The sequence below is a fragment of the Urocitellus parryii genome, chromosome 5 (genome assembly GCF_045843805.1).
Source record: "Urocitellus parryii isolate mUroPar1 chromosome 5, mUroPar1.hap1, whole genome shotgun sequence".
Lineage (NCBI taxonomy): Eukaryota > Metazoa > Chordata > Mammalia > Rodentia > Sciuridae > Urocitellus > Urocitellus parryii.
This window is the reverse complement of record NC_135535.1, coordinates 164,793,809-164,820,274: the sequence shown is the minus strand read 5'-3', so window position 1 is coordinate 164,820,274 and position 26,466 is coordinate 164,793,809. Positions and strand designations below refer to the sequence as shown.

Here is a 26,466-nt window from a genome sequence, read left to right as displayed (position 1 = left end):
AACCTGGAAGGCATCTTAGGAGACCCTCCAGGAAGCTCTTCCTTTTACAGCTTGGGAAACAACAGAAACCTTGACTTCAAAATCTCCGTTAGTGCACAACGCAACGTGTTATTATAACTAAGAATTAACTTTTTGAGAATTTTCTGGAAATTCTCTGACTAAATTTTTTTTTAACTCTTTGCCCTTTTCCTGCAACCTATTCCTTGCACAGACTGGGCTTTTAATAAGTATTTGCTTGATCCAGAAATTCGTTCTGCTAACAGTGTGACAGATGGGTAGAGAGGAAGAGCGTAAGTGCATGTTCCAAGGACACATTAGGAAGAATTTCTCAAAGGTTGGTTTGGACAAGAGTTCGAAGGCTGCTTTTCTAAAGTCTTAGGAACAGTAAAATTAGAACTCACTGAGTGATAACTAATGTTCCTACATTCTAATGACTCCACCTTTATTTTTCCACTCGACCTCACCAACTCTTAAGAAATAAGGGACTCACCCTTTTTATAGATGGGAAAACTGGGATTCGTGAAGTTAAGATCACAGAGCGCTTAAAAGGTGGTTCCTAAACTGGGCATAATGGTGTACACCTATAATCCCAGCTGCTCCGGAGTCTAAGACTGGAGGATCGTGAGTTCAAAGCCATCCTCAGCAATTTAGCGAGGCTCTAAATAACTTAGAGAGACAAGAGGGCTGGGGATGCGGTTCAGTGGTTAAGTACCCCTGGATTCAATCCCTATACCCCTCCCCCGCCGAAATGTAGTACCTAGATGTCCATGATGGCAATTTGCTCTTAATCTCTAAATGATAAGCTCACTCTTTACGCAAATCTTGTTGGTAGAGGTGTCCTTTGGTATTTTTAGGGGGGATTCCATGACCTTCTTCTTCTCTCCTCCTAGGTTACCAAAATCCATGGATACTCAAGTCCCTTATATAAAAAGTGGCGTAGTATTTGCATTAACATATAACACATGCACATCCTCCAAATGTACAAAGGTTTTTGTTTGTTGTAAAACAAGTGTCACTGTGTTATCCAGGCTGGCCAGGAACTCCTAGGCTCAGGGAATCCTCCCTCCTTGGCCTCTGCAGTAGCTAGGACTGCAGGGATGTACAAGAACACCTGACTTCTCTTTCCTTTATTCACTGATTTATTTTTGTGATGCTGGAGATAGAACCCAGGGCCTTCTGCATTCTAGAACCACCACCCCCATCTTTCATATGTGCAGATGATTCTTTTATTTTATTTTATTTTTTTTTTGGAGGGGGGTAGAATACCAGGGATTGAATCCAGAGGTGCTTAACCACTGAGCCACATTCCCAGCCCTTTTGTGTATTTTATTTAGAGACAGGGTCTCACTGAGTTGCTTAGGACCTTGCTAAGTTGCTGGGGCTGGCTTCGAACTCACAATCCTCCTGCCTCAGCCTCCGGAGCTGCTGGGATTATAGGCAGGTGCCACTGCAGCTAGCTGTGCAGATGACTCTTTAACCTAACTCTAGGTTACCTATAATACCTAGTACAATGTGAACTCTATTAAATGGTTGTTTCCTTGTATTGATTAATGAATAATAAGAAAAAATTCTGTATATTTGTTCAGTATGTAATTTGTTTTTAATATTTTCAATCTATAGTTGGTTGAGTCCACCACAGATGTGGAACCCAAAGGTTCCAAACATTACTCCAACATTACTCCAAAGATATATTGGGTGCTTGACTTCTAAAATAGGTTAAAATTCTGATTTTCTTTTTGTCTGTGACATGTGAGTTTTATTAGTGAGGCTCTATGGCATCTGGAAATTATAATGAAATTCCTTCTTCAAATTCAGAGGTTTGGGGTTCAGTTTAGTTTCTCACAAATAGTAAGGAATTGGTTCTAGGTTCTGTACTCCCAAGCCCTGGCAGTGTGATTTCCTTGCCTGTTCTCTGAACTAAGATATCACAGTTGGCTCATCTTCCACAGATTGTAACAGACTATAGACAAGCAATTTGTTTCTTCAATATATAAATGATCTTTCCTTTCCCTTCTCCTCATTCAACTCGCTCACCATGGCTCAGTTTTCCCTCAGAACTGCCAGATTTTAGCCAAGCATAGCAACACATGCCTGTGATCCCAGCGACTCTGGAGGCCGAGGCAGGAGGATTATAAATTTCAGGCCAGCCTTAGCAATTTAGAAAGACCCTGACTCAAAAATAAAAAAGTGATGGAGATGTAGCTCAGTTGTAGAAAGTTTGCCTACTGTGCTGGGGTTCTATCCTCAGTATCTTAAAAAAAAAAAAAAAAAAAAAAAGTTATACTTCGCCTATGTCTGAAGGCCTGGCTAGGTGAACCTGAAATAAGGTTTTTTTAAAATTGACTGCAAACTATTGGTGTAATTTGAAGGAGGAGCCACAAGGTGGCGGTGTACGAAGCGGGTATAATGTGGTTTGTAACAGGCTTCTCTTGACACGCGGAGGAAGAGGAAGTGAGCACGTGGGGAGCTCTACGGTGGCCGAGAGGTGCCACGGTTGTTTTAATCGTGTGTTCAGAAGCACTCCGGGAGGCGTAAGAAGCATCAATTCTGTGATCCGAGTACGGAGGAGGGCTCCCGGACTGCTGGCACCATGGTGAAGGAACAGTTCCGGGAGACGGATGTAGCGAAGAAAATGTAAGATGGAATAAAAAAGGGAGAAGGAATGAGAGGCAGAGGGGGCCGAGGTTAGAGGTCCCTTAACTCGAAGGGTCACAGGTGAGGGACTCTAGGAGGAGAGCAGGTGTGACCAAGGATCCGAAGTACCAGGGAGGGTCAAAGAGCACTGGGCAGGCCAAGGGAATTTCGGCACCTAGAGGTCCCTGGACTTGGGCAGAGAAGGCCGACGGCCTGAGCCTGGGCCAAGGGAACAACCTGGGTCGAAACGCGGGTCTCCCGGAGTCATGTGATGACACCCTACCCCCAGCCTTTTTTTTTTTTTTCCCCATCGAACTCTTTCCTTAGCTGTAGCCAGGAAAGCAGTCCGGGGCGGGGACTATGTCTGATGTGAGTTTTGCCGCAGAGCGCATGACAAGGAGGCAGTATTTGCTGACCCGAAGGATGGGGTTGTCAGCTAGAAAGCTTGTATCACAGTTCGATGGGTGACAGCCTCAGCAATGAAACCGCTAAATGAAGCTTTCCTTCAGAGCTTATGTATTTGGCAGTGGCCCCCGATTAGAGTTCTCAGTTTAAACGTGAATCCATCATTTTTGCAGCAAATACTCAGGAGGATGTGTGTGCTGGGTTCAGTGTTGAGCATTAGAGATAAGGCATGATCAGAGTTGAGCGCAGTGGTGCAACACCTGTAAACTCAGCAACTGGGGATGCCAAGTTCAAGACCAACTTCAGCAATTCAACAAGACCCTAAGCAACTTAGTAAGACCGTGTCTCAAAATAAAAAGGACTGTGATGTAGCTTAGTGGTAGACACTCTTGGGTTCAATCCCCAGTACCAAAAAAAAAGGACAAGAATATGACCTTTGTTGTCTAGTTGGAGAAAGTAAAAAGGTCATCAGGGTAGGCAGAGAGGGTTTTGAGAGCACATAATGGGTCCTGGCAGAAAAAGGCAGACCAAGCAGTCTTTTTCAAGGAACATACTGGAAGGTGTGATGAGAACAAAGCAGGAGATTTGAAGCTGTGTGAAGGAGTCTCCTCACCCACAGCTATAGAAGGCTGACTATATCTATTTATTATTTGTCTTCACCACTCTGAACTGAACTTATTTATCTTATCTAATCTGAATCTTTAGCACCTAGAGTGGTGTCTGGCCCATAGCAAAAACTCAATCTATTGGAAGAATGAATGAAGAGCGAAATATGGGAGGGAAAGTATCCATTTTAGATATGGCAAGTTGAGATGCCTGTGAGATATACAAGTGGAAATGTCCAGAATAGGTGTCTTGTACAGGTTTCCAATAGAATGGAAGTGGCTGACCGAAAGAGATTTGACAGACATTGACACATAGTCAAGTTATGTAATCACTTACGAGGAATGTATAGAATGCAAAGAGGACAAGGATTGTAATCCTTGGTAGGGTGGGCCTCTAAAAGAAGGCATAATTAAGGGTGGAAAACTCAGAGTATGGTGTCCCTAAAACCGAGAGAAGGAAGGACTTCAAGATGGAGGTGGGGAGGAGATGGACTGCTAATGCCACAAAGCAATAAAATGAGGAAGGTCTTACTAGATTCTGCAGCAAGCAGGTCACCTCTATGACCTTGGTGAGAACCATGCATTAAATAGTCTGGTAGGACAGAAGGATGTTTTGAAGGAAAAACAGCAAAAGTTTGAGTATATTTAATATTGATGAGGAAGAGCTTAAAGAGAGAGTTGGAAAGGCAGTTTGGTGTGCTGCATGATCACAATTTTTGGTTACAAGTTTTGATGTTGTAACTCCCATTTCTTTCTATTCCAGAAGCCACATCTGTTTTGGAATGAAGTCACCTGAGGAGATGCGCCAACAGGCACACATCCAGGTTGTGAGTAAGAACTTGTACAGCCAGGACAACAACCATGCCCCCTTACTGTATGGGGTGCTTGACCACAGGATGGTAAGTCTCCTTCCCCTCTAAGTGCCTAAGTCTTGACCTACTGATTAATCTGTTGACTTACAAGATTGGAAGTAGCCGGGGTTTCTTTCCTTCCTGGCTCCCCTGCATATCTGAGACAGTTTGGGCCTCCAGCCATCCGTTAGCCAGATGTGAATACACTGTAGCTTCCGTTTGGTTCTGATGCTGAGTCATCCACCAGGTGTGAGGACTGAGCTCCCATCCTATCCAGTGGTCTCTGTTGATCATTTGCTGTTTTCTTCCAAAGGGCACCAGTGAAAAGGACCGTCCTTGTGAAACCTGTGGAAAAAACTTAGCTGACTGTCTAGGTCACTATGGTTACATCGACCTGGAGTTGCCATGTTTTCATGTGGGTTACTTCAGAGCTGTAATAGGCATCTTACAGGTAAGCACACAGATCCTAATTTCCAAGAAATAAGTCCTATTTCCAAGAAATAAGTGATTGTCAGGGTCAATGGAGTGAACCTTGAAACTATGAGCAATGAGGAATGCATATGGGGAAATTTTTATACTAAATACATCATGTTTTCATCTTGTACTACATTAAATTCACTTAAGGGTTCTTTATTCCCCTAGGGAAGGTGGTAACTATACATTATAAAAAAATGCCAATAATAATAATCTAAGCAATACTGAGCATCACAAAGAAAAAGAAATTAGCAGAAACCTTACCACCTTGTCATGAGTCCTACTAACATTTTGGGAACACAGTCTGCCTCTCTGTGCAGATCTATGTGCAAATCTGTGTATGATGTCAACCAGTCCCATCTACAGGACAAGAGAATGTCATTTTATAAAGGAAAGAATTCATCTTTTTTTATCATCTGTTCTGCTTAATTTTTAAAAGATGATCTGCAAAACCTGCTGCCATATCATGCTGTCCCAGGAGGAGAAGCAGCAGTTTCTGGATTACCTAAAGAGGCCTGGCCTGACCTACCTTCAGAAGCGAGGCCTCAAGAAGAAAATCTCTGACAAGTGCCGGAAGAAAAGTATTTGCCATCACTGTGGTGCCTTTAATGGTGAGTGGAATACACAGGAGGTTCAGTGACAGCCCTTTTCATTCACTCAATCTTTATCTTATTAGCTTTATGTTATATTTGGAAGTCAGTTTTTTTCCCCTTTTAAATTAGGCGCAGGAGCCTAGCAACAAATGTACTATAAGGAAATGCATCTCTCACCTTTCATTGCTATAGTAATTTCAGCAATTCCATTAACTAGGCTCTAACCTCTGGCCAGCCTAAAAAACTGAATTTTTTAATCTTTGGTAAATGAATGAACTCTTATAGGTACTGTAAAGAAGTGTGGCTTACTGAAGATAATTCATGAGAAATACAAGACCAACAAAAAAGTGGTAGATCCTATTGTATCAAGTTTCCTTCAGTCCTTCGAAACGGCCATTGAGCATAACAAAGAAGTCGAGCCACTGCTGGGAAGGGCACAGGTGAGCCTGAAAATGCATGCTGGCCTCCGCCTGCCCTCCCTGTGTCACTCACCCACCCCTCCCTCTCGCACCTCCTCCTAACCTGCATATGCCCACTTTCTCTCAAAAGAAATGAGAATTCCAATTAAGTTCCCAGGAATTATCATGTGACTGTGCTGTGGTATTTATCTGGCACTAAATTTTTATGAACTAACTGGCCCTTGTAGCCTCACTTGTTTTTCTTATTTCCCTTAGTTCTAATAGTAAATAAGTTTTATTAATTTTTATTGTAAAATATTTAAAAATTATAGCTGTACTGGGCATAAATAGACTCTATTCCTCACATAGATGATGAAGTATAGGAAAATCACAAGCAGGCCAAGAATGAGGCCTTCCTGTGCTTCTTGCCAGCAACTCCTAGTTTCTTTTTCCTGATGCAGAGCAGATGTGTGCCTCTCAGGAGGCTGTTATCACATCCCTCTTCTTTTGCTTTTTTGAAATACTAGAGACAGAATCTAGGGGTGCTCTGCCACTGAGCTACACCTCAGCCCTTTTTATTTTTTATTTTGAGACAGAGTCTCACTGAGTTGCTTAGGCTGGCCTCAAGCATGTGATCCTATTACTTCAGCCTCTTAAATCAGTGGGATTACAGGTACATGCCACTGTTCCCAGCTGTCACATCACTTTTTTTTTTTTCCTAATTTGTTGTACATGATAGCAGAATGCATTTCAATTCTTAGTACACAAATGGATCGCAATTTTTCATTTCTCTGGTTGAACACAAAGTAGAGTCACACCATTCATGTCTTCATACGTATACCTAGGGTAATAATGTCCATCTCATTCCACCATCTTTCCTACCTGTGTTCCCCTTCCCTTTCCCTTCTCCCCTTTGCCTTATCCAAAGTTCCTCCATTCTTCCCATTTGCCCCCACCCCACACCCATTAATGATCACCATCCACTTATCAGAGAAAACATTAAGCCTTTGGGATTGGTTTACTTCACCTACCATGGTATTTTCCAACTCTATCCTGTCACATCACTCTTGAGTGACTGCTCTTGGTAAGAAGTGGTTTCCAGACTTGCTAGTTCTCATGCCCTTCAGTTCTGGATGTTTGTAATCTCTTGTCTGGTACTGTCTGGTACTCTTGGTGAAGTCTGGCCTTTGTCCCATTTTTAGGGTTCTGTTAATTTCCTACCTGACTGCCCCAGGTGGTAATGAAATGCCTGTAGCTGGGGAACAGGGAGGCTAAGGAAGGGAATCCACATTGGGCAAGGGCCTGGGCAAAGATCTTTCTGTTGGGGTTCGTCCCATCTTCCCAGCTACACTCTGCTGTCCTCCAGAGCAGGACTACCCTACCTTTCTCTTGCTGCGGTCCTAATGTCAATAGCTACTCAAATATTTCTTTCTTTGTTCTCTTCTCACTAAGTATAGCAATTCTACTTGTAACATACACTCTCAGCCACTCAATTTTAAATCCCTCTACCAAATTAATCAAATTAATTTATTTTAATGTAGAAATTTTTAGAAAAATTTTTTTTTTGGTTTTGTTGTTTTTTGGTTTTTTTGTTAATGGGAATTAAAAATTGAACCCAGGAGTGCTTTATCCACTGAAGTATTATCCCCAGCCACCCCCCCGCCTTTTTTTTTCCAGATAGGGTCTCTCTGAGTGCTGAGGGTCTCACTAAGTTGCTCAGGCTGGCCTCAATCTTGTGATCCTTCTGCTTGCTTCAGCCTCCCTAGTTGCTGGGAATAAAGACATGCACAACCACACCCCATCCCTCCAGAAAATTTAATGAGTAGACAACAAGACATAGGATCTCTGGTAATCTACATAGTTCCTATAAGTGAGTTTTTAACAGTGTAGTGTTTTTATTAATGAAGTTAATTCAAAGGCAATTTAATCTAATTTTAAAACTTTAAAGTATCAAAACACAAGTAAAAAGATTATAATTCCACTCAGAGACACCTGTTAACAACTCAACACCTCATTAAATGCTTCCATTTCCTCATCTCTGCAAAGACGTATATTTTTCTTTTAAATGGGACCACACATACACATGCTTATTTCATTTACCAATATTTTATGAACTTTTTATGTCAGTAACTGTATTTCTGTGGTGTCTTTGTTTTATTTTGTTTTCTTATTTTTATGGTATTGGGGATTGAACCCAGGGGCATTCTACCACTGAGATATATCCCCAGCCCGTTTGATTTGGGGGAAAGATTTCATTAAGTTGCTGAGGCTGGCCTCAAACTTGTCATCCTCCTGTTTTAGCCCCCAGAATCACTGGAATTACAGTTATGAACTGTTGCATATAATTTTTCTCATGGTTTTCCATACATGGATATACTGGGATCTTATCTAGTCAGTAACCTGTCAGGCTCTTTGCACCTTTTCACAATTAAGAACAGATTTTAGCTAGGCATAGTGGTGCATATCTGTAATGCCAGCTACTTTGGGAGACTGAGGTAAGAGGATCACAAGTTCCTGCTTCCACCTCCAGAGCTGCTGGGATTACTGGCCTGCACCAACATGCTGGCCACTTGCCCTAATTTAAGTGGTGAACAGGTTAGAGAGCATGGAGAAGGAAGAGCATGCCCTACCGATTGGAAACTAACCTACTCTCTCCATTCCTTCCGTTCCTCCTTCCCTTAGGAAAACTTGAATCCTTTAATAGTTCTGAATTTATTTAAACGAATCCCTGCTGAAGATGTCCCTCTACTTCTGATGAATCCAGAAGCTGGAAAGCCCTCTGATTTGATTCTCACACGACTTTTAGTGCCTCCTTTGTGTATTAGACCCTCCGTCGTGAGTGATTTGAAGTCTGGCACCAATGAAGATGATCTGACGATGAAATTGACAGAAATCATTTTCCTAAATGATGTTATTAAAAAGGTCAGTGCTTCCCATTAGTTTGTGTTTGTAGTGTATCTCTCCCAAACCTCTGGTCAAGAAAACACAAGAAAAATTAAATGATCAGGCTTTTTCCTGATATTTCACTGCTTATTTTAGCATCGGATCTCTGGAGCCAAGACCCAGATGATCATGGAGGACTGGGATTTTCTACAGTTGCAGTGTGCCCTCTATATTAACAGTGAGCTCTCCGGTATTCCCCTCAACATGGCACCCAAAAAATGGACCAGAGGTTTTGTCCAGCGCCTAAAGGGAAAACAAGGTAGGTTTCTCACAAAATGTGTAGAAGATAGCCTACTGTCTTTGATATCCTTGTGTAGAATGTACATCTGGCTTACCTAGTTAGAGATCACTGGCTTTCCTCAATGTCAAGGTTCATATTACTCCCAAACAATGAACAACATGCTGTGAGAACCTATGACATGTTTTTATGTATTTAGGTCGGTTTAGAGGCAATCTCTCAGGAAAGAGAGTGGATTTTTCTGGCAGAACAGTCATCTCACCTGACCCCAACCTCCGAATTGATGAAGTAGCTGTGCCAGTGCATGTGGCCAAAATCCTGACTTTTCCTGAGAAGGTAAGTACCAATTAGTTTCCAGATTCTTTGTGGTTTTTGTTATTGTTGTTGTTGTTTGTGGTGCTGGGGATTGAACCCAGGGCCTTGTATATACAAGGCAAGCACTCTACCAACTGAGCTATATCCCCAGCTTCCAGATTCTTTGTTTTAAATCCAGCCTTTTATATGATGTTTTGCTATTCCAAACTATAGACAGAGGAAAGTCCCCAAACAACCACCCAACCACAGTTTCATTTATATGAATATATGTGTCTTCCCAGTTTGTCTTGTACACATAAACTACATATTGTGTCTTTGACATATACACCACATTTGTATTTGATTTTATATACATATACCCGTATACATTATACATGCTGTTCTCCTTTTTTTCACGTTTTAATATTGTACATACCTCTCTATGTTGGTTTATGTCTCATCTTAAAGTAATTAATAAACACCACATTTGGTTAATTTTGGGGGGATATTATTATTTCTAAACTTGTGGAATAACTGAGTCAAAGAGTTTGAACACTTTAAGGCTATTGATGTATACCTAGAAAGGCAGCCACCATTTATACTCAGTTCGCACTCACATTGAGTATATCATGGTATTTACAGTCCTCTCCTTTTATGAAAGTTTACGTGGCTACAGGGCCTGATAAAAAGAGCATATAGATGGGCTGTGCCCTTATGATTCAGTTAGCCCAGATAATAGATGCTTCTGGTGAGGTTTGTGCTGAGTGTCCTCAGTTGAGTTATAAATGATGCAAGAGTTTCTTTTTCTGACATTCCCTTCTACAAACAGCTACCCAATAGGCAGCAGAGTGTGACTAAGGCAGACAGTGCACCTCTAGTAAATAATTACAAATGAGGGGCTGGGGTTATAACTCAGTGGCAGAGTACTGGCCTAGCATATATGAGGCACTGGATTCGATCCTTAGCACCACATAAAAATAAATAAATAAAGGCATTCTGTCCACCTGCAACCACAAAAAAAATTTTTAAACAATAATAACAATTACAGATGAAATTGCCACCTGTTTCTTGGATTACAGAATGTTCTAACAGGTCTCTGCATCAGTCCAGCCTGTTCGTTCTACTGATGGGGAAACCAAAGGCCAGAAAGGACTTGGCCAGGACTCAGCAAGAGAGTGATTTGAGTAGAGACTGTTAAACTTAAGACCGAAGACAGCAGGCTGCCCAGGGGAGCTTCTTTTTCTTCTAGAATCTACTCAAGGAATGATTAGGACACAATCAGTAGTTTACAGGCTTATAGAAACCTGAGAATATCTTACTGTGTTTTTAATTGTCTTTCAGGTAAACAAAGCAAACATCAATTTTTTGAGGAAACTGGTTCGAAATGGCCCTGAAGTTCACCCAGGAGCTAATTTCATCCAGCAGAGACATACACAAATGAAAAGGTAATGAATGCTCTCCCAGTCTAGTTAGATTTAACTGTGTTCTCAAGACCAAGTTCACTGTCACCTGCTCAACCACAGTATGCAGTCCAGAGTACGATGACTGTGACACTTCCACATATGGGAAAAATCTCTTTAAATTTCAATGGGCCTGTGTGTGTCACTTGCTCAGTTTGATCTTTGATATATGTGAAGTGTTCATGTGTTCCCTGGCATGTAACATTAGCAGGCCTAGGTGAAAGAATACCTTGGATTATGAAAGTGGATCATCTCCTGTGTCACTGGGCTCTCTAGGCTTCCTTCAGTGCACTCCTAACTCCGTGGCACTCACAGGGCCAAGTGTGGCTTATGCAGCATGATGAACTGACCGCTAGTGCAGGGCCTGCGGGAGAAGCTGATTTATTATATTTCTGTGATTCTCAGACACATTTTTTTCATATTCTAACATTTCTAAAATTAGGAAATATATTAAACCAACAGTCATAATTTAATAGCTTTTGCTAGCACAAAAATTAATGTTCTGAGTTTAAAATGGAGGTGTCTTTGATTGATTTAATGAAATGTTTTAGAGATTGAATCCTTAGTGGCAAAAATCTGGTGTCAAAGGAGAACTTTGATGTCACAGGTCACCTTTATCACTGCACATTCAGGTTTTTGAAATACGGAAATCGGGAAAAGATGGCTCAGGAACTCAAGTATGGTGACATTGTAGAGAGACACCTCATAGATGGAGACGTGGTGCTATTTAATCGGCAGCCCTCACTGCACAAATTGAGTATAATGGCTCATCTGGTGAGTACAGGATTATTGTTTTTATTTTCTTTCAAGTAAAAATTTGCTGTGTGTATTCACTGCTTAATTACAGACTCCTAAAATTGCACATCATGTCAAATTTTTGTAATGTGACCTCCCTCTCAGTGTTTAGCTGAGTGAAACTTATTTAATTTTAAGCTTACTTTAGCTACTTTTAATAAGTATAATGTAAAATGTATATGCAGCAAAGCAACAGAGAAGATCTAATTGAAAGTCAGTATGAAAGTAACTCGTTTTACTTGGAAATAAAAATGTGAGGCTGGGGTTGTGGCTCAGTGGTAAAGCACTTGCCTAGCACATGTGAGGCACTGAGCTCAATTCTCAGCACCACATATATGGCAGGAAATTTGCTTTGTGTGTGGGAAGGGTTATCAGGGATTGAACTCAGGGCCATTTGACCACTGAGCCACATTCCTAGCTTTATTTTGTATGTTTTATTTAGAGACGGGATCTCATTGAGTTGCTTAGCACCTTGCTTTTGCCGAGGCTGGCTTTGAACTCACAATCCTCCTGCCTCTACCTCCCAAGTTGCTGGTAATCAAGTGTGTACCACTGTGCCCAGCCAGAAAATTGACTTTTGATTTAACTTTGCATATTAACTAAGAGCTAAAATGCTGAAAAGATTTTTTTCTTTTTGTATTGGGGATTGAACCCAGGGGCACTAAACCATTGAGCCATATCCTCAGCCAGTTTTTATAATTTATTTTGCAACAGGGGCTTGCTAAGTTGCTTAGCGCCTGGCAAAGCAACAGAGAACAAAAAATAAATAAATAAATACCAAAAATTTACTTCCTTAAAGTGTCCAGTTTTCCAGGAAGCCATTTTTCAATGTTTTGAAACCAATTTTTGAATGCATGCCAAAGTCCTTTTCCCATTTTGTTTTGTATTTCCCAGGCCAGAGTCAAGCCCCACCGGACCTTCAGATTTAACGAGTGTGTTTGTACTCCTTATAATGCAGACTTCGATGGGGATGAAATGAATCTTCATCTTCCTCAGACAGAAGAAGCTAAAGCTGAAGCCCTTGTTCTGATGGGGGTAGGTAAAGTGGTGTGGCCCAGCTTTGCTTCTGCTAAGGAGGGAAATGGGGGTAAGGAGGCCTGTGAAAAATACCACCACAACTAGCAGGGGCACCAGTGCCTGTGTTTATCTGGCATTTCATTGATTTCTCTTGAGCCTTTGGCAGTCTTCTTTGGAAATAGAGAGCTAGTGTCTGTAATAATGTCTTGTTGTTTGTTTTTTTTGTATTGGGGATTGAACCCCGGGGTGATTAACCACAAAGACACATCCCCAGCCCTTTCTTCTTATTTTTTATTATTTATTTATAAGTTGCTTAGGACCTCGCCAAGTTGCTGAGGCTGTCCTCGACTTTGTAATATTCCTGCCTCAGCCTCCTGAGTCTCTGGGATTACAGGTGTGCACAGTGTGCCTAGCTACCTGTTACCTTTTTTTTTTTAAATTCTTCTTCTTGGTACCAGGGATTGAACCGAGGAGCACTGAGCCACATCCCCAGCTCATTTTATATTTTATTTAGAGACAGGGTCTCACTGAGTTGCTTAGGGCCTCACTAAATTGCTGAAGCTGGCTTTTCAACTCAAAATCCTCCTCTCTGATTCCCAAGCCTCTGGAATTATAGGTGTGCGCCATAACACCCATCTTTTTTACCTTTTTGGCGGGGGGGTGGTGCTGGGGTTTGAACCTAGGGCCTTGTACCTGTGAGGCAAGCACTCTACCGACTGAGCTATATCCCCAGATCCTTTTTTACCATTTTTGATGTGATACTTCTAACCTATTTTTGGTTTAGGATTAGCATTTCCTGCATAGTTTTGGGGTTTTAACAATTATTTTTGTACATTTTTTTCTACAACAAACATTGCTTTTCTAACAAAAGGTAATGTTTAGAAAGTTACTGGGAATAATAGCCATTAATAGTAATAGAAGCCAGCCAGTTAGATTTTATCTCTGATTTTGCTTTTCAGAATCTACACTACAGCCATTTTTTTACAATATAGTTAAAAATGATAACAGTAAGCCTGGCATGGTGGTACACACCTGTAATCCCAGTGGCTCAGGAGGCTGAGACAAGGAGGATCGTGAGTTCAAAGCCAGCCTCAACTATAGCAAGGCTCTAAAGCAACTCAATGAGACCCTGTCTCTAAATAAAATACAAAATAGGGCTTGGGATGTGGCTCAGTTGTCAAGTGCCCCTGAGTTCAATCCCTGGTACCCCCATTCCCCCCAGAAAAATATGATAACAGTAAGACACAGGCTTCTAGGGTGTTGGGATGGAGGAGTCCTTGGTTACCAGCTGAATAAATCCACTCAGTTTCATGAAAGAAAGTTGTCATCTCCCATTCTTATTCAGCAGTTCTCAGTTAAATGTGATAGGGTTTAGCTTGGATATTGACACAAATTACCCAGAAGAGTTTTCAGAAAAAAAAAACAAACTCCACCCCGCATCCTCTGCTCCTATATCCAGACCACCTGCTATTCTACCTCAGAGAGATGCTCTAAAACAGGTGAGGGAACCGGCAAGTGTATCCTATCTCCCACTCCAATTGAAGGAGCAGTGATTCAGAAGTAGGCAATAACAAGGCCTTGCCACAAAGGACTCTGGGTTGAAGAGACCCAGAATACCCACGAGCATACGAGCACCTCTACATCAAGAGCAAAGCAGTTGGCCCTGGACCCTCAAAAAAAAAAAAAAAAAAAAAAACAAGGAGCAGTCACACTTGCACTCAAATACAAGTAACCTGTCCTTTTTTTGGGGGGGGTGGGGGGGACTATGGATTAAAGCCAGGGCCTCACATTGCTAAAATGTGCTCTACCACTGAGCTACATCCCCCATCCCTCAGAATTCAATTTTGTTGTTGAGATGTAATGTCTCAAAAAAGAGAAGTTGAGCAGTTCTTACAGTCATGTGGAGCTATATGGACTTGGTTGGCTTCAGAGGTCACACTGCTGCTGAGCATTCATAGAAGTGAATTTGCTCTGGAGAAGTACACTTAATAATAGGTAAAGTCTTGTGTGTGTAGAACTCTGTAGAATTCTAAAGCAACTTCCCCAGATTTCACTTTAGTGTCAATATGAACCTCCAAGGCCAATCTTTCTGGTACTTTTTTCCTTCTCCTTAACAGGGGAAGGAACTGGGAGTGAGTGAGAAAACAAGGCTTAAGACCCCTGCCCCCCCTGCCCCCCCCCCCCCGTTTCTTAACCTCCCCTTTCTGATATTCTTTCTTCATTCACAACAGTTGGAAAGCTTTGTGCTGCAGGGCTTTGGACTACATCATGCAGCCAAAAATGCCTAACTTATTGTGCTTATTTCTCCTTCAGACTAAAGCAAACCTGGTAACTCCAAGGAATGGGGAGCCACTCATTGCTGCTATTCAGGATTTTTTAACAGGTGCGAGTGTGAAATTCATGAGAAATAAATTTCTGACTCTGGAACATGGGAATTCTCATTCACAGTGATTCATGTGATGACTTGAAAAGCTATTTAATTGCCTGTGTTTAATTATATTTGTTTACTAAGTTTGCTCATGAACCTGTTTAAGGTATTTTTAATTGTTGATTAAAAATACATTGATTCATCAAATGCTCCCAGCTCCCACCATGGGGCATTTTCTAGGCCTAATGCCTGATGGCCTAGAATCTGTCCCCGTATCAGGGACTCAGCAGTGTGCAAAACAAAGACACTTTACTGAGCTTAGATTCTAGTTGGAGGAGGGAGCCAATAAGCACTACCTACTTAATTCATTGTGTTGGTAAGTAGTATGATTGTATTTTAAAATTGAAAGCATATGGATTTCTCTAATTTCAATCCTGTTCTTTGTTTTGTGCTGGTTCTAACACTCTTAGGTGCCTATCTCCTCACTCTCAAGGACACTTTCTTCGACAGAGCCAAGGCTTGTCAAATCATTGCTTCAATATTGGTTGGCAAGGATGAGAAAATTAAAGTTCGTCTTCCACATCCTACAATACTGAAGGTGCGTGTAGGCTGGGCACAGTGTCACATACCTGTTCTCCCAGCATCTTGGAGGATTGAGGCAGGAGAATCTTAAGTTTGGTGCCAGCCTAGGCAACTTAGTGAGATCCTATCTCAAAATAAAATAAAAAGGGTGGAGTTGTGGCTCTATGGTAGAAGACCTCTAGATTCAATCCCCAATACCACCAGAAAATTAAAAAAATAAGTAAAGGTGCTTATAGTAGTTACGTGTCCATACACAAGTACATGTGTGTCTGTGCAGAACATCTGATAGAGTAAGTGTAACTGTGTTGGTACCAGGCTTGGTGTGGAATCATTGAACCATCTTGCCTTAGGTGAAAGGTGGTAAGACCAGGCTCAGCCCCTCATCTCTGGCTTCCTTTCCATCCCTAGCCTGTCACCCTGTGGACCGGAAAACAGATCTTCAGTGTCATCCTCAGACCTAGTGATGACAATCCAGTGAGGGCCAACCTCCGAACCAAGGGCAAGCAGTACTGTGGCAAGGGGGAAGATCTCTGTGTCAATGATTCCTGTGAGTTGAAAGAACTGGGGGTGGCCGGGGGGAGCAGACATATGGCAGAAAAGCAGGTGGCCAGAAATTAACTTTACCAGGTACTTTCCCTTAGCCAGCAATTCCAATGTTTCTCCAAAGGCCTCTAGCAGGAAGTTGACGCTTCAGGAAGAAGCAGGTCCTTCTTCTCTCATATGTAATTCCCCATTTCTCTAGAGATCATGTAGATGTGTAATCGAGTGGTTAGTATTCTTCTCTAAATGAATAGTTTTTGTCAGTTAATGCAATTTGTCTTCTATTTTGCCTTCTTTTGAACTGGGGGAACATCAACAAGGGTCCATTATCGTGGTGGTTTTATGGTACTAGGGACTGAACCTGCTCTACTTCTGAGCTACATCCCTTGCCTTTTTTATTTTTTCATTTTGAGGCAGGGTGTTGCTGAGTTGCAAATGTTGGCCTCAAACTTGCAATCCTCCTGTCTCAGCCTCCTGATAGCTAGGATTACAAGTAGGGTCTCATTACTTAAGGCATATAATTTATTATTTTGTGTCCAAAAGTAAAACTAAGAAGTATAAGTTTTCTTTATTTACTTATTTATTTGGTGCTGGAGATCTAACCCAGGGCCTCACATATGCTAGGCAAATACTTCTTTACCACTGAGCTGTATCCCAAGACTAATTTTTTTTTTCCTGTCTCATCTTCTCAGCAAAATGTTTTGATAACATAAAGATCAGATATAGCAGGATTTAGTTGCAAGTCACCTGAGTCTTCCTAAAACTGCTACATTCCAAAGCATGATGGAAGGACCAGTGTCATAAAACTAGCATCCATGGCTTGCTTTCTGGTGCAAGCTGCTTTGCTCTCCCCAGGCCACTCAAAAACAGCTCCCCAGTAGACTACTTAGTTACACTGATTTAGAATGGACTTTGCTAACAAGGCCTCATGTCTAAAAATGACTGTCCAGGATTCTGAACTGAAGAAGTGGATTGTAAAGGTTCTCTGAAGGTCAAGATTTATACTGTATTTTGAAGGACATTGATCTTCCTCTGGTTTAGTCCCTTGAAAAAGTACTTTGTGGGAGTGTGGCTCCGTGGTAAAGTGGGTACTTAGCATGCACATGTGGGCAGCCTTGGGTACAATCCCAGGTGCCAAAAAGAAAAACATACACATATACACACACAGAGCTTTTAAAGATACTTTGGCTTCTTGTTCTATTTTTTTAATTTTTTGCATGCTAGTGATCAAACAGTGCATCATGCATGCTAAGCACCTGCTCTACCACTGAGCTACACCCTCAGGCTAGCTTTATATTTTAGATTGTATTTTGTTGCTTTCTAGATTTAAATTTCTTTTCTTTTTCCTTTTTGGAGTGTGGGCTGTTTACAGTGATACTGCTGTTAGTTTTCAGTAGCAACTGCCTCAAATTCATTATGGAATGTGATAAATAATCATTTGTCTAAATGCATAATCAGTATTATTGTTCCAGATGTCACAATCCAGAACAGTGAGTTGATGAGTGGCAGCATGGACAAAGGAACACTGGGATCGGGATCCAAGAATAATATTTTCTACATTTTGCTGCGAGACTGGGGGCAGAATGAAGCTGCTGATGCTATGTCCCGGCTTGCCAGGCTGGCCCCTGTGTACCTGTGTGAGTGTCTCAGCATTCTCTTGTTATTGCTACAGTGATTAAGAGTTTTAGGGTTTATGATAGTTTATCCTTTATAGTTGGTTCATCACACACACATACACACAGAGAAAATGATGCTTGTTCCATACCAGAGTATGAGTGCATTTATTAATGAAATTGACTAGTTTGTAGATTTAAATCTGCTTTTCTCTCTGCAAAATCTGCAGTCACTCCCTCTTGCCTACAGACAGGTTTGTATTATATAAAAGGCCTTCATGGGCTGCCTCAAAGTACCTTGGAAGCACTGTTTTCCAGGCCTCCCAGGATTCAGCCTAAGCCCATGATTGAGTATTGCTCTTACACTCAATAGTTGCCTTTGTTTGTACATGCTTTGAGCATGGCATGTGTCGAATGATTTTTTTTCATGCCCCCCCCCCAAAAAAAAATCCCTATGCTGCTGATCTAATTGATTCTTTGTCTGGATATCAAATTACAGAATGAAAATTAGTTTCCCTTAGTTTTGAAGGTATTGCTCCGTCTTTTTTTTTTTTTTTTTTTGAGACAGGGTCTCAGTAAGTTGTAGTAGCTTTGAACTTGCAATCCTCCTGCCTCAGCCTCCTATGTTATTGGGATTATAGGTGTGTGCCACAACTGAGTTCACTTGTTGTTCTCTGGGAGTGATTTCTGAAAATACAAGGGCAAACAGGTTTCAGCCATGCTATCTTAGAGCCTGCTCTTTAGTATTAAATATCACTCACTCTACTTTATGTTATAGTGGAGAACATTGCATTCCCCAAGGGATCATAAGGTCTGAGAGAAGAGTAAGTGAGTCTTTGTTATTTTATTTAACTCTCTAGGGGCTGAGATAGGAAGCTGTTCTTTGATTGAATTGTGGCAAATTTTTGTGAGATTTTTTTGGTTTGTTTATGGAACTGGGGATCAAACCCAGGCACGCTACCACTTAGCCACATATCGGTCTTTTCTGATTTTAAGACAGGTTCACACTGAGTTGCCCAAGACTGGCCTCATCTTGGGATCCTCCTGCCTCAGTCTCCTGAGTATAAAAACATTTTTTATACTTCAAATTATGTATGGTAGTCTATATACCATGTCCTCCCTTCTGTGGTTTAGTTACCTATAGTCAATGAGAATCTGAAAAAGTAAGAACAGAACAATAAGATATTTTGAGAGAAAGAGACCACTTTTATATAACTTTTATTATAGTATCTTATAGTAAATTATTCTATTCATTATCGTTAATCACTTACAGTGCCTAACAAATGATCAAACTTAGCCAGACAAGGTGGAGCATCCCTGTAATCCCAGAGACTGGGGAGGTTGAGGCAAGAGGATCACAAGTTTAAAGCTAACCTCAGCAATTTAGTGAGGCACTTAGCAACTCAGTGAGACCTTGTCTCTAAATAAAATATTTAAGGGGCTGGGAATGTGGCTCAGTGATTAAATACCCCTGGATTTAATCCTCAGTTTAAAATTAAACAATAAATCAAACTTTATCATAGGTATGAATGTATAGGAAAAAATACAGTATTACATAATATTACATATAGGGTTTAGTACTCTGCAGCTTCAGGCACCCAGCAGGGCTCTTGGAACATTTCCCTTACAGATAAGAGAGGGACTACTTCATAGTACAAAGTTATAAATTATACCTAGGAGCTTTCTTGAGCAACATTTATATCTCTATTCTGGATCTGCCCACCAACTCCTACAGCTAACCGTGGATTCTCAATTGGGATTGGTGATGTCACACCTGGCCAAGGACTACTGAAGGCCAAGTATGAGTTGCTGAATGCTGGCTATAAGAAATGTGATGAGTACATCGAAGCCCTGAACACAGGCAAGCTGCAGCAGCAGCCTGGCTGCACTGCCGAGGAGACTCTGGAGGTAAGAGCAGCCCTATGATTCGGATCAGCCACAGCATGCTCACCACAGCTGAAGGGATGTCTGCAGGACATGGGCAGGCAGCCATGCAGAGAAGGTATTAAGGAGCTGAAAGTAAGGATACAGCCTCCTGCGTCTTGGTCCTATGCTGGCCACGTGTATGCCCATTTGTTTACCAAGGGCAGGACCTTTGACCAAGTCCTTCACATCCCTTCCAGCTCCCGTGTTCCAGGTGGTGAGAACACAACCATCTGTTCATTTTGCCACACGGGGCTGCTCTTGTCTCAAGCTCACACTCACACCCCCTGTGACTGCCCATTAGTGCTTCTGCCCTCTCTGTTTTCAGCAACCTTCTGTAGAAACTGGCACCACAGCTCTGTGAATGGAAGGTCTTTAAAGAAACTTGGATACAGGATGGAAAGTTCACATCTGATAGTCACACAGCCAACCTGCTGCCCCCTCACATTTAAAGCCAGCTTAGCTGGAGGCTCAGTCAATGAGGCTCACTCCCTGGGAACTTGAAACTCTCTGAAGCAACCAGGTCAACAGGCAGAGGACACCAGGGTTTTGCCTGACCCCTTCTACCCTTGGCCATGGCCTATGGTTCTGAGCTTTAATTCACCTCAGTGAGGAAGAAAGCCTCTTGAAACATAAAGAAGCTTTTTACTGAAATGTATTTTCTAAAGTAACGAAACCATAATTGTGTGAGGTATTCACACAAATCATTCTTAGTCTCACCAAGTCTTATAAAGACCAATAAGTTTATGTTTCTCACTGGCACCTACCTAGAAAATGACTTGAGGCCTCTGTCGGACCAATTTTAACAGAATCCTGTCTCCTAGCTGACTCAGCATCCTATGTTGTGAATTGAAGAGTGGCAACCTGGATGTGTTCATGGGCAAGAACATTTGGTAGAGTCACCTCATCCTAGGCTTAGCTCATGCAAATTCATGGTACATGGCATGAAAAGGTTGACAAATTGTATAAATTGTACAAGCAGTCCTCTTTAACAGACTTCCTATTTCGCTCTTATGTGGGGATATGTGTTTCCACATGGCTGTATATATATATATACACACAGGTATTTTGTTGTATGGGAACTGTATCCAAAGCCCTGTGTATTCTATATTTTATAGGCCATTTAAAGGATTTTTCAAGTTCGTTACTTTTTTTTTTTTTTTTTTTTTTTTTTTTGCCATATACACTGATTCCAGAACCTCATGGAAGATGCAGGTATTTATATAGCTAGGGTATTTTGGTCTTCTGAGGCACTGAAACCTTTATTAATTGGCCATCTGACATCTTGCCTAAATATTCCCAAATTTCTTTAAATATCACAAAGAATATGTATAATCCACAAAGCCAATAGACACAACCCCCCATAAATCTGCTTTTCTCCCACCAGGCACTGATCCTGAAGGAGCTGTCTGTGATCCGTGACCATGCTGGAAGTGCCTGCCTCCGGGAGCTGGACAAGAGCAACAGTCCCCTCACCATGGCACTGTGTGGCTCCAAAGGTACGCAGGTCCCTCCTCAGAGCCTAACCTACTACCAGTGTGTTCTCCATGCAGGTGGCTGACTTGGTTCTGGAAAATATAACATCAGTATTTGTAGCTTCAAATGGATTCTTCATTTCTTTCTTTAAATGTATATATCTCTTTATTTTGTTTATTTATTTTTATGTGGTGCTGAGGATCGAACCCAGTGCCTCACATGTGCGAGGCAAGTGCTCTGCCACTGAGCCACAACCCCAGCCCGGGTTCTTCATTTCTTTAAGGGCCTACATTTTAGATCACAGATAGCTCCTTAATTCTATGAATTTTAGGAAGTTTAACTCTTTTGGAGGAACTGGATGGTAATGTGGGTAGATTTCTGGGTATGAAGAAAAACTTTGAGGAAACTTGATCTTTAAAGGGCCTGCATGGGGGCTGGAGATGTGGCTCAGCGGTAGCGCGCTCGCCTGGCATGCGTGCGGCCCGGGTTCGATCCTCAGCACCACATACAAACAAAGATGTTGTGTCCGCCGAGAACTAAAAAATAAATATTAAAAAAATTCTCTCTCTCTCTCTCTCTCTCTCCCCCTCTCACTCTCTCTTTAAAAAAAATAAAAATAAAAAAAAAAATAAAGGGCCTGCATGCTGAGTCATGTTCCTGTCTCACCCCACTAAGCTGCTAACTCCTCACTAGAGAGCTAGGATTTTTTTTTTTTTTTTTTTTTTTTTTTTTGTAGTTGGACATAGTGGTGATGAGGATCAAACCCAGGGCCTCACACATGTTAGGCAAGCACTATACCACTGACTGAGCCATAACCCCAGCCCCCCCCCCCACCAGCTAGGAATTTTTTAATGATGTAACAAAACTCTTTAATTTCATAGTTACCCAGGCCCTTAAAACATTAGGTTTCATGGCACTGCATTCAAACTCGGAGCCTCCAGGCTGCTGTTTCTGTTTTTTTTGTTGTTGTTATTGTTTGTTTGCTTTTTAACCCAACTAAAATCTAATTTCATTTCTCTTTTACTTTGCTTCCTGTTATCCCATTGTTCTCTTTCTTTATGCTTCTTGTATATACCCGATGCTTTCCCATTCCTCCATCTTTGCCTCTCACTCTTCCATTCACTTTGGAATTCTTCTTCCCCATTCTCTTTTGTGTCCAAACCATATGTCCTCAAAAGTCCAACTCCATGGCTGCTTCCTTCTTAAAGACTCGTCTCCCCAGCCTTCTCTCCAACCCAGGCATGCACTTGAGTCCTCTCACCCTCCAATCTCCTGACTGAGAGCCCCAACTTGTCTTAATGTAGTTCTGTCCTTTACTACCCCGGCGGCTCTGGCTTATTGAGGATAAGGGCCTGCATGCTGAGTCATGTTCCTGTCTTACCCCACTAAGCTCCCCACTCTTCAGTTAGCCATATTTCAGTAAGTGATGGATATTTCTGACCTGGTTCCCCAGGTTCCTTCATTAACATATCACAGATGATTGCCTGTGTGGGACAGCAAGCTATCAGTGGCTCCCGAGTGCCAGATGGCTTTGAAAACAGGTCCTTGCCTCACTTTGAAAAACACTCAAAGGTAAGCCTTAGTGGATCGAGTAGAACTTTCGAGTCCTGTTCATCTAGATTGTCTGAGGAACACAGACCTATTCATATAAAAGTCTGTTAGCCATTCTGTGCCATGTTTTGTATAGGTATATATATTTTTGCCATTATATTCACACATACCTCATGTATTATAAAATTTGTCACTAAATTGTGCAGTTCACCAACTGTTAGTATATTCACAAGTCATACCTATAGTCATAGTGTACTTTTGGAATATTTTCAGCATCCCAAAATGAAACTTCTTAAACAAGCAGAATATTTTCAGTGTCCCAAAATGAAACTTCATAAACATGAGCAACATGTGGTTATGTTTTGGAGGTGGGCAGGTCTAGCCCACAGGAAGGATGTCTCAAGGTTCTCAACTGCTTGGGCTGCTACTTGAAAGCAGGCAGATAACAGCCCAAGCCAAGGCCTCCTTTTCCTGAACTTCTTGCCTGCTACTAGCACCTGTGCCAGCCCCATCTGGGACCTCACCCTCCTCGTATCTAGTAAGGATGGTCTGCCCAAATTATTTCTCTTTTAGGCAAGGGCATATGAAGCCTGCCAGTTCATGAAGTGCATTGGCTAAGTAGTTTTAGTCTAAAGGTGGAGCATTTTCTGATTTGAATGGATTTTAGAATTGTGACCCTTGAACTTTATTTCGTTTGATTTTTCTTTTTTTCTACCTCTCTTTAGCTCCCAGCTGCCAAAGGCTTTGTGGCTAATAGCTTTTATTCTGGTTTAACACCAACCGAGTTTTTCTTCCACACAATGGCCGGTCGGGAAGGTCTAGTCGACACAGCTGTAAAGACAGCTGAAACAGGATACATGCAGGTAACTTGAAGAAAGGTAGGCCATTAGCAACAGAACAGGACAAGGCCCTGCTGAGTGTGGATATGCTTTGCACATGAGCTATACTGTATCCAGTTTTAGTATTAAAGGGAAAATTTTAGAAATGTAGGTGCTCTGGAAATAAAGAACAAAGAAAAGGTGGTACATTCCAAATTATCATGTATACCTTGGGGAATCAAGACCAGGCACGTTCCAAAGCTCCACTAGAGGGGGACCTGCTATGAGTGTTTTCCAGGACACTCTTATTCAACCTTCCAAGACTGTTTCCTAGCATGTGAAGGTGGGAATACATGCCTCCCACACAGAGGATTTTTCCACTTTGCAATTATGTATATCATTTCATCTTTTTGTTTTGTTTTGTAGCAGTGCTAGGGATTGAACCCATGGGTGCTCCACCACTAAGCTATACCTCCAGCCCACCAGACTTTTTTTTTTTTTTCCCACCAAGTTGTTGGTTTTTTTTTTTTTCACCAAGTTGCCAAACTGACCTCCAGGTTATGATCCTCCTACCTCAGCTTCCCAAGCTGATGGGATTACAGGCATGTCATTATTAATATCAGGTTAATTGGCCCCAGTACCTATTCCAGAACCCACCAGAGGTCTTAGATACTTAACTGCTTATTCAGTGATGTACAGCTCTGGGCTACAGGGTAAAACTAAGAAAATATCTGTGCTTGGCTTCTCAAACTTTGCCACAAACATACTCTAAAATGGCTAAAGAGTGAAAGTTCATCTCGTCTGTATTCTTCCAGAAGACCACAGCAGTGGATTTATTTTCAGTGTCCTGTGATCATTTTTGTTCTCTACTCCATAACTTAACTATATTTGTTGGGGGAAAAAAATGTTTTTTGCAGTGCTGGGGATCAAATTCAGAGCCTGGATGTACTTGGCAAGCACTCTACTGCTGAGCTACAGCCTCAGCACGCCCAGAATTTTGAATATATTTAACTACTTAGAACATAATACCAGCAAAAGGCAACACTCCAAGCTTAGAGTGCTGGCACACACCTGTAATCTCAGCAATTTGGGAGGCTTAGGCAGAAGGATCACAAGTTCAAAACCAACCTCAACAATTTAGCAAGGCCCTAAGTAACTTAGCTGGACCCTGTCTCAAAACATTAAAAAAGGTCTGGGGATGTGGCTCTCACAAGCTGGGAGACCATGACCAATAAACTAGAGATTTCCACAGCCTCTCTGTACCTGTTTGTCATTATCTGGTACTCTCATTCATCTTCTACTGGGAAGCTGTCCTTCAGTTGGGGAGTGTGCTCCTGTCAAAAACCCAGCAGGCTGTGAAATGCTTTTCCACTCTTCCCATGGCATGTTTTGACTGTTTTTTGTCTTTACCTTTTTAAAGTAGACAGTGTGACTTTCCCAGAGCAGTGTGTTAATCTAGAAGAAATTAGTTCTGGCACAATGAAATTTTGTTTTTCAAGTTGCCTGGAGGAGAATTTCTTTTTCTGATTCACAGAGCCACCATTACACTGCTATCTAGAGTATTCTGCTGGTGGAAGGTTCTCTCTAAGCAGATTTGAGAAATGGTTGCTGCCTGCTGGGTCAGACACAATGCTGTCCCTGTTCTCTTCTCTTTCCCCTCCGACCCAGAAGAGGGCCTGAGCCTGGTCCTCTGTAATTCATATTGAAGTCTGCAGGGGTCCTGGCTTAATGTTGTTTAAAAATGAAAAACCATTGCACTGATTTATACCTTAAGGAGAAGGAGGGGAAAGGCAAAACAGCTTTCTCAGAGTTCTTTGGGGGTAATGCAGTTTAATCTCAGGTTTTCTAAAATACAGAGTGGCTGGAGGTTGGAGTGTTCTGAATCACCACACAGGCCAGTGAGACTCTCTTGGTCTTGTTCTTGGAGTAAAAGGAAGCTTCAGGGGATTTCTAATATTGGTGTTTTTATGGGACTAAAGTACTCATGGTCATGAACTGGGCATGGGGTTCAGTGGCAGTGTCTTGCCAGCATGTACAAGGCCCTGGGTTCAGTTTCCTGCACTAAAAAAAAAAAAAGTAAAAAAAAAATAAGGGGCTTATGACCTTGAAACTTGGAGTTGCAGCTCTCATCCTCTGCACAAGTGACTGGTCTCCGAGCAGCTGAGCACTTCCTTCTTTTTCCTTCAGAGAAGGCTTGTCAAATCCCTTGAAGATCTTTGCTCCCAGTATGATTTGACAGTCCGAAGCTCCACCGGTGATATCATCCAGTTCATTTATGGGGGAGACGGCTTAGATCCTGCAGCTATGGAGGGGAAAGATGAACCTTTAGAGTTTAAAAGGGTCCTGGACAACATCAAAGTAAGACTTAGCATTATTTGGGGGGGCTAGAATGTTTCTGAGGATTTTTTTTTTTCCTAAGAATATAGGTACCATTTAGAATACCGTAATTCATGCTTTAGTCATGTCTCCCTAAGCACTATATTAGTCTTTTCTTTTTGAGTTACACTACCTAATTTTTCAGTATTAAAAAAAATATATGTTTTCATTTAAATATCTACTATTGGTAGTACTCAAGTGCCAATAGAAGAGGCTTTGGTTTCTCTCTGTCTAGGAGAGCATATAGAAACCAGTTTTATAAGTCAAGGCCATGGGAAAGCAGGCTCATTTCACATACATAGCTGAGGTAGAATTCCAAACCAGCTTCTTGGGAAGATAGCGAGACAATATTGATCTGAATTTGAATACTTGTGCTTTTTGACCCACTTATAGAAATTTGCCCTTAAAGAAACAGCCTAAATGTGCCAAGAATGTCTTTTCTAGGTGCTTTACAGGACAGGCGAGCCATCAGTAGAGGATAAGACAAGTACACAGTGCTCTAGCTACCCACA

At 41.6% G+C, this 26,466-nt stretch overlaps 1 protein-coding gene across 3 annotated transcripts in view; it reads left to right on the top strand.

Moving 5' to 3' along the window:
- Positions 1 to 2,495: 2,495 nt before the first annotated feature.
- The window catches only part of Polr3a (RNA polymerase III subunit A), a 41,964-nt gene continuing 17,993 nt past the window's right edge, over positions 2,496 to 26,466 (top strand). For all 3 annotated transcript variants that reach the window (XM_077798563.1, XM_077798562.1, XM_077798561.1), the window contains exons 1-20: positions 2,496 to 2,634; positions 4,408 to 4,543; positions 4,809 to 4,946; positions 5,409 to 5,580; positions 5,848 to 6,002; positions 8,643 to 8,882; positions 9,000 to 9,162; positions 9,341 to 9,477; positions 10,777 to 10,880; positions 11,528 to 11,669; positions 12,585 to 12,725; positions 15,021 to 15,090; positions 15,546 to 15,673; positions 16,066 to 16,204; positions 17,670 to 17,834; positions 19,546 to 19,718; positions 21,121 to 21,232; positions 22,663 to 22,781; positions 23,486 to 23,623; positions 25,766 to 25,936. In XM_077798563.1, coding sequence (XP_077654689.1) covers positions 2,591 to 2,634; positions 4,408 to 4,543; positions 4,809 to 4,946; positions 5,409 to 5,580; positions 5,848 to 6,002; positions 8,643 to 8,882; positions 9,000 to 9,162; positions 9,341 to 9,477; positions 10,777 to 10,880; positions 11,528 to 11,669; positions 12,585 to 12,725; positions 15,021 to 15,090; positions 15,546 to 15,673; positions 16,066 to 16,204; positions 17,670 to 17,834; positions 19,546 to 19,718; positions 21,121 to 21,232; positions 22,663 to 22,781; positions 23,486 to 23,623; positions 25,766 to 25,936 — 2,787 coding nt within the window. In that variant the 5' untranslated portion in view covers positions 2,496 to 2,590. The remainder of the gene's footprint in view (positions 2,635 to 4,407; positions 4,544 to 4,808; positions 4,947 to 5,408; positions 5,581 to 5,847; positions 6,003 to 8,642; positions 8,883 to 8,999; positions 9,163 to 9,340; positions 9,478 to 10,776; positions 10,881 to 11,527; positions 11,670 to 12,584; positions 12,726 to 15,020; positions 15,091 to 15,545; positions 15,674 to 16,065; positions 16,205 to 17,669; positions 17,835 to 19,545; positions 19,719 to 21,120; positions 21,233 to 22,662; positions 22,782 to 23,485; positions 23,624 to 25,765; positions 25,937 to 26,466) is intronic.